This window comes from Chlamydotis macqueenii, chromosome 3, assembly GCF_036417535.1.
Source record: "Chlamydotis macqueenii isolate bChlMac1 chromosome 3, bChlMac1.mat, whole genome shotgun sequence".
In the NCBI taxonomy this organism is placed as follows: Eukaryota; Metazoa; Chordata; class Aves; order Otidiformes; family Otididae; genus Chlamydotis; species Chlamydotis macqueenii.
The window spans coordinates 92038731-92051647 of NC_141558.1; the positions used below are offsets into that span (position 1 = coordinate 92038731).

The 12917-nt window shown below is 39.3% G+C and overlaps 1 protein-coding gene across 2 annotated transcripts in view; it reads right to left on the bottom strand.

Annotated features, from left to right (window-relative positions):
* DRC8 (dynein regulatory complex subunit 8) overlaps positions 1-12917 on the bottom strand; it is a 31314-nt gene that overhangs the window by 3200 nt on the left and 15197 nt on the right. For both annotated transcript variants that reach the window (XM_086744705.1, XM_086744704.1), the window contains exons 2-4: positions 9858-9942; positions 5436-5508; positions 553-632 (exon numbers count right to left, since the gene is read on the bottom strand). In XM_086744705.1, the coding sequence (XP_086600831.1) occupies positions 553-632; positions 5436-5508; positions 9858-9942 (238 nt within the window). The remainder of the gene's footprint in view (positions 1-552; positions 633-5435; positions 5509-9857; positions 9943-12917) is intronic.

The following is a 12917-nucleotide window of genomic DNA, read 5'->3' on the forward strand; positions in this document are numbered from 1 at the left end:
TTTCTGTGTATCTTTGAATAATGAACAGCGGTTTTGTTCTAGATTTTTAGATCAGCAGTCTTTCAGAGTGCTAGTTGTGTACATTCAACTGTACCTGGCAGTCATTTTGAGAAATGAACATAAAGCTCATTTATCTAGCTTATTAAAAATACACTGTAACAGACTGTGCTTCTCAGTAACTGTAACTCACATGTTCAGAGAAAGTAATGGTTATGACCTTAATTTGCATATAAAATATTTCAGAGATGCACAAAACATGTTGAATAGCAAGTTAATTGTGATTCACATTAAAAATACAAAAGCTGCACATTATCACAATTCATGATTGTAAGCAGTTATTATTTATATCATCCGTACAACATAATTTTATGTACACAAAGTAATTTTCACAGAAAATCTATCAAGCTAATGTAAACTGAGTTTAAATAATAAAAAAAAAATCTGTACTCTTTCTTTCCAGTTACATAATATTACTGTAGATATCTTTACTCAGAATCAACCCTGTCAATCTAGAATAAACTACAGACACACAGAAAATCCACTTTCCATTACCTTCTGTTGAGCAGTACTTTTGTCATCACTGGAAGAAATTTTTCCAGATGAATGTATCCAGTTGGTTCTTCTCCTTCTACCTAAAAATAAAACTTAAGTATGGCAGGTTACATGACTCATTAGCAAACTAATATGAAAACCAGAAAATTGGGGTGGTTCCTGCACTAAAATTTCAGAGTTAGACTTTGAATATCAGGTTTTTAATATCACATGGCACCATAACATCTGAGTGAAAGACTTGTGATCAAATAGAAAGAAATTAGAGGAAGAAATAATATCCCAGGCAAAATACAGACCTGTTATTATAGACACTTTCAACAACTCAATATTGCCCTCTTGTGCTTAGAAACCATTCATGCAAAGGAGTGAGACACCTAGTAGCTGATATTATCTTCCACAATAACTCAGCAGAGGTTTAAACATTCAGAGTGTATTCATAAGTAAAATCTAGCAGGACCTGGAACATCCCCAAGCAGTGTAATGTGACCACCCATAACCCATTAGCACATTCCCTGGCATAATTTTGGCCTATGCCATCTAACACTCCCCGGGCCTGGCTAGGACCTTAGGGACTGTTCTCCAGCAGGCTGCTTGGTGCATATAAAACATTTACCAGGGTAGACATGAGCTGCTCTGTGCCAGCTGGCTTCAACACCCAAGGATGTTTCTGGGCATATTTAATGTGCTAGTTTGGACACAGCCCCAGTCGAGTACACCTCAAGGATGGAATTTGTTGCCTCCACATGTTTCGTAGCCAGAGAGAGTCGTCAGGGGAAGGACCACAGAGGCAGGCAGATTGAGCCAGGGCAGTCTGAAACAGTCATAAGGCAGCCCATAAAATGCTACACAAAGAAAAGCTTCCCTTTGCCTCCCAAATAAATTAACAGATTAGTCCCAAAACAGCAGAGACTTCTAGCAGCATTCTCACTGCATTCCTATACTTCCACAGGAGATGAGCAATGTGGTAAAAACTGCTCCCTATCATCAGGGTGCATCCCTTCCCTGAAAATTTCAAGCTTTACTCCCAAAAGGAGCCCTCTTAATGGAGGTAGGCTGCTCCTGTCTGTGTTGAAACTGGATGCATGCCTTGTGATCTCACATGGCAGCAGCAACACCTTACTAGGCTCTCCAAGAAACAGCTCGGATTGAAAAAAGACTCAAATAGGCACTGATTTGAAATCTCCTAACTGAGCCAGGAAAAGATGAAGAAAGAAATATTCCTCTTGGGAACTGGGTCAGATCTGGGGTGATGCCTGATACATCCAGTTACGTAAATGGAGAGCTGCAACTGCTGCAGCATGCTCTTTTCCAGTGCTCTTGAAGGGTTTTGGTTGCTAAAAGCAGGCAGCCACCACCTCTTGCTGCTTTAGAATGGAAATTGGCTTGAAAAAGCACTTTTTCCCTTCTGTTTGGTGAGCCTAGCGGAAGGGATCTTTAGTAAGGAAATGAAGCTGTTGCAGGCTTCATGCTAAATCAAATGATACCTTTTACCATTACAGAATAATTCATTTTACTACTTGCCTGATTGAAAAGATGTAACAAAATACCTGGCAAAACTTAACTTATTTCCAGTGGCGTAACAGTTAACCAACACACTGAACTATTCCATGCATCACAAATACTGCGATGTGTAAGTACACAGGATGTTTTAGGGAACATCTGTGCTTCAAATAGTATTAGGTCAGAAGTTCACAGAGACAGAAAAAGAAATATGGTAGTTATTTATCAGAGATAGATAGATGTGTCTTATATTAAGCAGAACAACCAAAAGCAAGGACCCAAAACATCCATGAAGATGGTAAGTTACATAAACCATGTTTAAGAGTCAAAAAACATTAGACCTGCTCATCCAAACAGTTGAAGGTCACTCTAATTTTCATACCTGAAGAACTCACTGGCAATGACCATTTCAGAGTTCAGCATAGCAAATACCTATGAAAATGTCAGCCCTTACTGAGAAGTATCATCCAGATTCACCTCTTTTTGTTGGTGTGCTCTTTGTATTTTTAGAAAGCAGCCTGTGGAAGAAATGTGTCCTTCCTGACAATGGACCTAGTCCTGGAAGGTGCTGAGCAACCTCAGCTTTCTCTGACCTGGAAAGAAAAGCTTCCATTTCCGTGAATCTACAGGCCCAGCAGTATCTTGAACTGTTAAAATGAATCCTATTTCTAACGTTGCATAGATATGTGAGTAAATTGAATATATAAACCTTGTCTAAGTCAGTAAGTATTCACATTTTCAGGTATATGTATCCTCTTACTCTTCCAGACATGGTTTAGTAGGCATGGTGGTGTTAGGTTGATGGTTGGACTTGATGATCTTAGAGGTCTCTCCCACCCTTAAGATTCTATGATTCTATGATTTCTCATGCTCACTCCTATTCTATACCTCATTTCTCACTGATGTTTTCCTTTTTCTGTAATTCCTCCCCTTTTCACAGTGGCTGTGACAATAACAGTATTTGCTTGTTCAAACTCTGTGAGTTTTGCTCTACTTCTTTCCTTTCTTTCCTACTTTCATAGCTCCTATAACAACTGTATTGTGGGACCCATTATGTTTCATATTTCTGCTCTCACAAACGTACTATTATTGTCCACATAACGTTTGGGGACCTGAGTCACAAAGAAACAAACCCATCTTCCAGAGTTTTCCAGGAGATCTATGGCAGAGTAGTGCACTGGGATTTCAAACTCCACGCATTGTAGCAACCCTTGGATTAGCTTTCACCATCTCTAGGCTTATCATTTAATCTTAAATTTGTACATAGGCCTAAAGATATGATACTAAGTATAGCATTTAACATAAGGCAATATAGGAAACAGTATATGATGCTTTTTAGAGATAAAATAATTATATGAATACTGATTTGGCAGATATGAATAATTTGAAGACAACATATGCTAGTTGAGCTACAATAAGGCTAACAGGAAGATAGGATGACTGAGAGACACAAGTAGTGAGAAACATAAATTAATCACAGTTTACAACGGGCAAAAATGATGGAGCAATAGCTTGGTCACAAACTGGCCAACAGAGACAATTTTTACTTTATCTAGGTTAAGGTAAAATAGTATTACCATAGTCAATGATAACGGTAGCTTATACACATTAAGATATATTTGTGATTAATATAATGTATTAAGGGTTCTACAAGAAGACAGTGTTCTTCTGGTACTAAACCTATGCCGAAGTTTCATTTACAGGCACTACAAAACCTTCTTTAAGATTTAACTTCCAGTTCAACGTTCTTTAAGGTTAATCATTATTCTTGAATGTATTCTTTCCTCTTGCAGTACTTGTACTTTAATTTAATATCCTTATAATCAACCATTGCATAGATGTTATCTGTTGTATCTTAAGAATCTTCCACCTCATAGCTACATTGCATTGTACTTTGTTACATATTACTTATCTCAAAATTGAAAATTGAAAAAATTGAAAATTTAAAAAAATTGAAAAAAAATTGAAAAAAAAAAAGGGAACTCCATTCTCTTTGGGAGGGGAAGGTAGGCCTTAAACTCTCCTCATTCCCCTGGACTCAGGGTGCAGTCAAAGCATCCCCTTCCTTTTCTCAATTCTGTAATTTGAGCCAATTGCACTGCTCATTTGCTGCAAACAAAAATCTCTGCAGGCCACAAAAAATATGATCTATATTAAGTACCATAACTTTTCTTTCCATTTTGTCTTGTTTGTCAGTGTGAGCTGGGACAATCTGGTACTGAGAGTACAGAAGCAGACCAGGCAGACTGCAGTATCATGTTAAAAGCTCGCTCTTTTCTGATGGTTATTTGCACTTCCTCATCTGAAGCAGCTGTGTCTTTTTCACAAGACTTAGCACAAGATTTCTCACACTGAATTCTGATCTACAAGAGACCAGACAAGCCTACTGAGGACAGACTGCTACTGCAACCATCCAAATTTTTGTTGGGGACAGGAAGAAAAGAGTGAGATCAACTCCCGGTATCCTGACCTATACATGAAAAAGAGAAAAATCCTTCCCCCATCTCTCAGCTCCAGCATCTTCCATTCCCTAAGGCAGCATATCAGTTTGCAAAAAGAATGTGAAGTCTTTTTCCCACTTCTTTGTCCCATTTACTAACCATACCCTGCCAAGGCACCAGCACACCATGCCTTCTATTACAAACATGAGGTAAAGAGACAAAAATTAGTGTAGGAAAAAACGGCGGAGAACTGTAATTGAAGTTCCTTACCCCTGTGTGAATGGGAGGATGGCTAGGTCTTGTGAGGTTTTATGTCTGAATTCTGGCTTACAAGCTTAAGTAATCAAGTAAGAAGAGATTACTTACCTATAACTGAGCAATCTTAAGACTGGGAGAGACCTCATGAAGGACAGAAAGCTGAGAGGTTTAGCTATAAGATAGCAATAACAGGACCCAGTGAAAAAAAAATAGTATGTCTTCCCTCTGTGTATTTTTGGAATTTGATGTAGAATTTTAACACCTGCTTAAGAACTAATTTTTATTACTTAATCATCCAGTGTGTGTCCATGGCATGTCCAGGAGACTGAGATGGTTAGGATTCGGATATTCTAATCCAATTGAGGTTTAGGATATTCTTTTTCATTAGCCAAAACCAATTTTTTCCTCCATTTTCTACAAATGCCCCTCCACCTTGGCACAGTGTCACAGTGCCCTTCTGGGGTAAAAGAGAGTCAAAGACTTCTCATTTTAACCTATGTTGTTACCTCACCAGTCTCAAGGCTTGCTTCAGAGCAACCTGAGAGACTGCCTACCTGCCTGTATCACTTCCACGACACTTCCAACCTCTGGGAAAAGACCTTAGGTTTCCCACACAGCAAGGCAGAAGGGCCAAACTTGTGCAAGTTTAAGACTGAAAAAAATACAAAAGATCTAAACATTTACCTTCACAAGCAGTTCATGTAGTTCTGCCTCAGTTGGGAAGCAACCCAGTGACCTGACAATTGAACCAATCTCTCTGAAAGAAAGAAAGGAAGGAAGGAAGAAAAAGAGATAACATCTTTGTTAGTAAATCTGCAATACAAGAGCGTCTGTGGAGAATCCAGATACCCATTCAGAGCATATAGAAGTGTGCACCTACAAGCACACAAGCACACACAAGCTTGTGTACATGGACTTTTAAGATGATGTCTCAGTAAGCAATGTCTGTTTTTACAGATATTAAATATTCTGGAGCTTTTTGGAAGAGTATAATTGTTCTTGTGACTTTCCCACAAAATTCTTCTTTACCAGTGTGTGGCAGTGTACTGTGTGCAGGTTACTTTTCAACTGCTGTCCTCTAATTGTTAAGCTTAATTTCAGTAAAGTCTATGTTTATATGGTTAATAAAACACTTGGAAACCTACTGAGATGAAATGTAACAAATAAAATATATGTTTACATTAAATGCTATAAAGATACAAATTCTAACCACAGCAAAGAACAATTACAAAAGGTCAGGAAGGAGGCAGCCCTGCTGTGCCCCTGCTGTGCTCTGAGTCAAACAGACCAACACAGTGGCTTACCACCACCCTGTTTATGCTGCAAAATATATTCACAGCTTGCATTTACTGCTGAACGTGGTGCAGTTGTTCTGAGGCTCTAAATAAAATTCTGCCCAAACTGGCAATGCCTCAAAAAAGTTTAAGATGAACAATAACACAGACTAGAAACAAAAATACTGTAAAGCTGTAAAAAAGAGTACTAATGAGACTTACAGTATGCTTGAAAACAAAATAACAGAAGCATCAATATTGCTTGTGATTTTCAGTCCAATTTTACAATACAGAAATTCAAGCACATTTGAATAAGTATCCACAGTGCTGGTAGTTCCCATAATTCAAACCTTTGTGGTTTCTTCATCCTCACAATTACATTTGGTGGAAAAATTAGATTGCCTAATAAAAATGGTAGATACAAGAAGCAATGACCTTTCCCCAAATGTGGCACACCAAGCACACGGGAATTATACGGGTCAGTCTTTGGCCTCCTCAGACAGGTCCCAAGGAGCTCCCATTCTGATTGAAAACATGTGAGAAGCACTACAATAGACAAAAGAGAGGAAAATGCTGGCTGCACAAAAGTAGTTACAAAACAAAACCCAATCCCACGCATACAGTTGTTACAAAACGAAGCCATCTGCTCAAATGACTCAGTGAAACCTTCCCCCCCATGGAAGTGAATAGAAGTTTGGCCATTGGCCTTAATGAGGTCAGACATTTGGTCCTATTTTTATAATCCTTGTCCATGCATCCTATTTCTGGTATGGATATACTGTACTCGATGCTCTCACTCCTGCACTCCCTTGCCTTTTACAACTAAACGATACTTGTAAGACCCTTGTTTCCCCCAGGGAAACACGCAACCCAAATCATGCCTCTCTGCTGTCCCACACTGTTTCTACTCTTACAGAGTGCCAGAGATGGGAAGGGTGCCATCATCTCCTGCCTCACCTCACACGCAGCAAAACTGCAATGTGACTAAGGTAAGCCAGGCCCTGAAAGAGTCTGTAAAATCTGGCACTGCAGGCTGCTGTTTCTGACAGTCTGAGCGTGTGCCAGCGTGAGGATGTTGTTTGAAGTGTCTGTGGTCAAAAAAGTCATGGCACATTTGGTAATAATATCACTTAGCTCAGCAACTGTAGTTTCTGCTGTGTCGTTTCCAGCATACAAAAATGATGGTTAAAACGAGTTTATGTTCATATAGGTTTTGTAACACAGACACAATAACATCTTGGGCCACAGTTTTCACCCTACATATAACATTTCCAATGACAAGATTTGTACAATCATTAAAACCCTTGACAGGGTGTATTGTAAGCAGAATGAAACAATACAGTCTTCCTCATGTTTTATTTCTTACTAACTTGTATTTGCATTAGGAGTCATGCAATACCAATGTTGGCCTGTCAAGCCAGGGTAATTTTCCATATTCTTCACAGGAATCTGATATTTCAGGCAGTACCATTCATACATATACAATTGTGGTTAAGAATTGTGCTGTACTGCCACCTTCTGATACAAGATAATCAGCCATTAATAATCCCATTCTTGTGAAACAGCCCTGCAATAGGAACCTAGGAATAATCAGGCAATAAATTGTTGCTCATCGCCAGTAACTGTACTATGATAAAAATTAATTTGAAATTGTGCATTTACTATATTAAATAGACATTTGAATGTCCCCTCTCAGGTTATAGCTTACTGTCTGAATGAACAAATTAAAAAAAAACTCTATTTGTATCATTTCATTGTTGTAACATTTTCTCAAGCTCAATATCCATTATATAATAGAGTGAGGAGTACAGAACATTTTACAGCTATTTAGCCAAGGCTGCAGATGGAAGTGACAAACAAAAATAACCAACTGGTATGTCATGGCGCAGTGAAGGCTAGGGGCCCCGCAGGGCTGGGGTTTGGTCGTGGCCGGGGCTCCCCATGGGGGATGGCAGGGCAGGGCTGGGCAGACAGGGCGCATCCCATCGCCCAGCCAGGAGCAAGGCAGCCAGGGGAACCGGGGCAGCCCAGCCCTGGGCATCAGGCATCTCCCTGGGGATGGGCCAAGAGATTTAAGTGAGCACTCTTCCCAAAGAGCCCTATGGGCAAGGGAACAGCAATTGTATTAAGTATGGGGATGTACCCAGAAATTCTCCCTATCTAGTAACTGAAAAATCATTTCACCTCTATGAAGTACCCATCATTTCTTAAATTTAGAGGCACTAGTAAGCATGCATTGCTAAAACCATCAAGTAAATATTTTGCATCACTCTCGTCTCTGTTTTATAATGTAGAAAAGATGCTTGGAAAATTTACAGATGTTTTCCAATTTGGCTTTGTGAGGAATGTCTAATGACAACAATCTCACCAGTTCTCACAGTCCTTTGCAGTGTTTATACTCAATAATTGCTTTATAATTAAAAGCTCTGGTTATATTTTTATGAAAATAGTAATTGGAAATATGAAAAATTACTTTAGTAAACTTTAATGACAACAGCTTATAATAGTTTCAGAACCTGCTCAGTGACACACAAACATGTGTTTTACATATTGTATCACAAAAGCCATATTGTCATGTGTATGGCTGTTTACGTTACAATGAAGTTAAAGTAGCACTGTCAAAATTTCAAACTTAAAAAATACCAGAATTAAGATTATTTAGGAATTTTAAAACTTTATGTCCTTTATCTCTGTATCTTGTAGCCAGTTACGCCCTGATCAGTTTAACAGTCCATGTTTTTATCTTCCAGTGAACATTTTCTTACTCCCTCAGACATATATTTTGTTTGTATTTCCATAACATGGCATGCTAAAGGTTCTCCCTCCTGACTCCCATCTGTGCATTCTATTCCCCCAGTTCTGGTCATCTCATTTCAAAAAGGAGAAAGTTGAGCAAGAAGGAGCACAAAAAAAAAAGAATGGCCAGAGCTATGGAATAGAATCTCCTAAGAGTTTAAACATATCCAGACTCTTCAGCCTTAAACTACTGTGATGGAGGACAGATGTGACAGACAGCTATGAAATCATCAATGGTGTCAAGAAGATTAATAGAGAACAATTGTTCACTGTTTATCATAGGACAAAAAATGAAAACCAGGCACCACTCAAATCATAATGCGGCAAATACACAAAACCCAGGAAGAAATACTGCATATTTGCTCAATTCTTTATATTTCTCCTCCAAGTAACTACCAGCAGCTCAGATGAGGGTAATAAGCTAAATGGACTTTTGGTGCAATCAAGTATGCTCATCTTTATGTTCATTATATTATTATGCTTGCTGTTATTGTTATTATGTTATACAATCAAATTATAAGCAAATTTCCTCCAAGACTCCTAAAAACACCTCTCTGTCAGGGCAAAACCCACCTCCCACATTACCCCAGAGGAAGAGGGATGTGCAGGATGCATTGCAGTTGGAGACACATAGTGAGAGTAGGTAACTGTGACACGGACTGGTAGGGACACCCTCTGATGTGCTGGGACTATCCTGAAAGCAAGGGGATCCTTAAGGGATCCAGCACTTGCAGTGCCAAATGAGCTATCAGAGCAGAGATTTGCTGGGAATAATTGTACCCTTAGGCTTGTTGTCTAGCTGCAATTTCCTCTTGCCTCTTTACTCCACCAGTCCCAGCAGCCCTCTCAAGCCAGTTTCAGTCTTCAACCACTGAACAATGCAAAATGTCTACTAAACAACCAAAGACATAATTGTCCAATCAGGATCAAAAGGGCTGTTTCAATTACATTTTCTGGTAAAGCAGATGCAGGTTTAGGGAGTCATTTATCTCTATACTAGATCCTGTAATATTTCTGTGTCATGATATTTACAAACCTGGCGTCCACTGTTTTATTGTATTCATGGTCAAACACCTCAAAAGCTTCTATAATCTTTTTCTCAATTTCAGCTACTGCGCCATCTGCAAAAAGAAACATAAGAAAAGAAAAAGAAACATTCACTGAGCTGTTGCAACTGATTTATTTCCAATTCGAGAACTGTGACAGCAGAAGCACCAAAACTGATGAAAGGGCAGGCAGGAAAGGTACTTTGAAAAAGCAGACATTATTCTGAAAAAAACACTCTAAATGCAGAATCTGTCATTTATATTATTAATATGGCCTTGCTATGGCTCTGCAGCTACACCAACTCTGGTGGTAATGGTGCATCTCAGCTGCAGGATCACCTAGCTGTCCAGGTGTGGATCCTGCTCTGAGTGTGCTACAGCTCCTTTTGGACCACAAGCCTGAGCCCTTCCTGGATGCTACAGTGCCAGTGCTACAAGCAAGGCAAACGTGGGCCCAGGCTTGCCCTGAGATGAGGCTGAGTCACTTCATCCAGGTTCCTGCATCCAAGGACACATAAGTGCTCTCATGTCCACTAAGTCAGCCACAATGTATGAAAAGTTGAGAACCAGGAATAAAGAAATGGCTAAGATACATGCACAGTGTATATGTCTCATGGTAAATAATATATTGTAACCGTTTGGAAAGGAAGACAATCTCAGTGAAGGGAAAGGAGTAATTTGCTGCATTTGCTATTTATATCTCTGTCTCAAAGAATGGCAAAAGAAGAACCACAAGTTATCAGAGTTATATCTCATCTAAAGCCAGAAATGGCATTCTTGAGGTAAGGAAAGTACCAGGAAATAAATTCTGAAGAGAAAAATGTAAAGAGAAGAAGAGGTCCATCTCAGAAAAAACCTCCCTGGCAAGGAAGCCAGAGTAAATAAAGAGTGAACTGGGTACCCCATTTATTAATGTTTGACTCCAAAAGACAGAATACAGGAAGCAAAGTAATATGGACTTGAACTTCTTTTTCCTGTGCCTAAATACAGCCCCAAACTCCGGTTGGCTAACCAGCTCTCAAGAGGCAGCATTTTGTGAGCTAGCCCCACAGACTCCACAGAGACGCCACAGGGAAAATTTGAGTGACAGCCAGAACACGAGATTGGTATCAGGTGTTTTCTCATTTTCACACTTCTTTATTTTCAACATAATAATTAAAACATAGCTTTCCTCTACTAGGCAATTTATTTTCTTCTTTAGGCTCGTCTGCTGTTAAGTGTTGTTGAGCAGCTCTGACCAGTGCTAAACCACTGGACCTTGTTTCCCCAGGCATAACAAATTCATACCTAGCTTCTACAATCCCAATAGTTTGGGAATCCCTGGGGTTGCAGCGTGCAACTGTTTTTTTTCATTTGCTCCTTCACCCTCAGGACAGAAATGTCTGTTTTCTGGCAATGGGTATCAGAACAGAACATAGCTAAACGACACACTGGCTTTGTGATCTCCCCATCCTTATCTTGGCCCAGGAGCTTTTTCATTCTATTTTCTCCCCCTTTGCTGTTAAGGAGGACAGAGAGCAGCTGGGTGAGTCCCTGGAAGCTGGCCAAGGTCAACCAACCACAGGCTGCAAACAATTCAGTATAGTAGTGGAATGACCCAGATATAAGGAAGCTCTTCTTCATATAGAAGAGACGTGCATTCTCTTAAAAAGGTACAAGTGCCTGTTGCTTTCCAACTGTGTTTGGTACTGAACTCCCCCAGAGGATACATAATGAGAAGAGAGGCAGGAATATACCCTATATTCCTCTCTCTGACTTTATTCCCCTGATGGAAGCATAGGCAGGTACATGTACGATGGATTAAAGACTGGAGCTCACTGAGGAAGAAGAGCCCTGTTCAGTTCCCAGATACAGGACAAGCTGTGTTCTTTTCACAGCTTGACAATAATGCCTACGTTTTATGTGCCTAAACAGTAAAATCTGCATTTAATTACTTTCTACAAAACACAGTTAAATCTAAGTGGACATGATTCCTTGTAGAAGAGGCCCTAAAGACTCTCAGACTACTAAATTTGATGGGTTTTTTTGGTGACTTCAGAGTGTCCTGGATGCAGTCTCCAATGCAGATTGCTGCAGTTTTGTTCTTGACATCAAGCACTTCAGTTGTACACTATGTCTGGCAATAGAGAAATGCTGAAGGAATATTTATAGCTGTATATTCTTGGCTTGATGAGTGAGCCTTCTGTAGAAATAAAAATTAACCAGGGGGAGGCAGGGAGAGATTTCTAGTACTGGAATTATGTAGCGATCCAGCCTTGACAAGCTTTGCCTTCTGCGAAAACAGTATACATTAATCTTACCTATTTCAACAGGCCTGTCGAAGAAAGGTCCTGAGCTGAAATGAACTTGATTATTTAATCTAGGTACCAGATAATCTATATTTCTTCCAAGAACTGAGAGGAAGTTGTGATTAAGAGCCATATCCAAATATAATATACTGTAGCCCTCTTAAAGACTCTCTGTGAGATGAGAGAACATCTAATAAGCTATTACCTACATCTCTTGTTCTCCCTCTGGGAATGAAAGCCAAAGATATTCAACACAGTTCAGGATAGCAAAGCTAGTTATCTGAAAACTTCTATGATTCACTCTAAACCTCTCTTCAGGAGGGAGAGAAAGATAGATTCCAGCTCTAGGATAAGTAGCGGATGAAAGCTTAAAATTATATCATCCAGAAGGGCATCAAGAGATCAGACATGCAGTTAACTCTGCAGATGTGATGCTCTAATGTACTGAAATCTTTCTGTACAAGGAGACTCTGCTGCATGGGTAGGTCGACAAAAGTTTCTTGTTGCCCTGTGGAACAAGTTTTCAGGACAGAAATTTCTACACTCCAATCTAATAAAAGATTTCCCTCACTTATTCTACTAACTAGAAAAACAATACATACTGTCAAAGACAGTAAAATAAAATTATTTTATTACTTCCAATGGCTTAAATAAATAAATACCATGGCAAAAAAATATTCCAATACCTACAACTACTTATTCTCTCAAATGCATTCTGTAGGGATGATACCCTATTTCCATTTTTATGCTGCTAAAATGCTT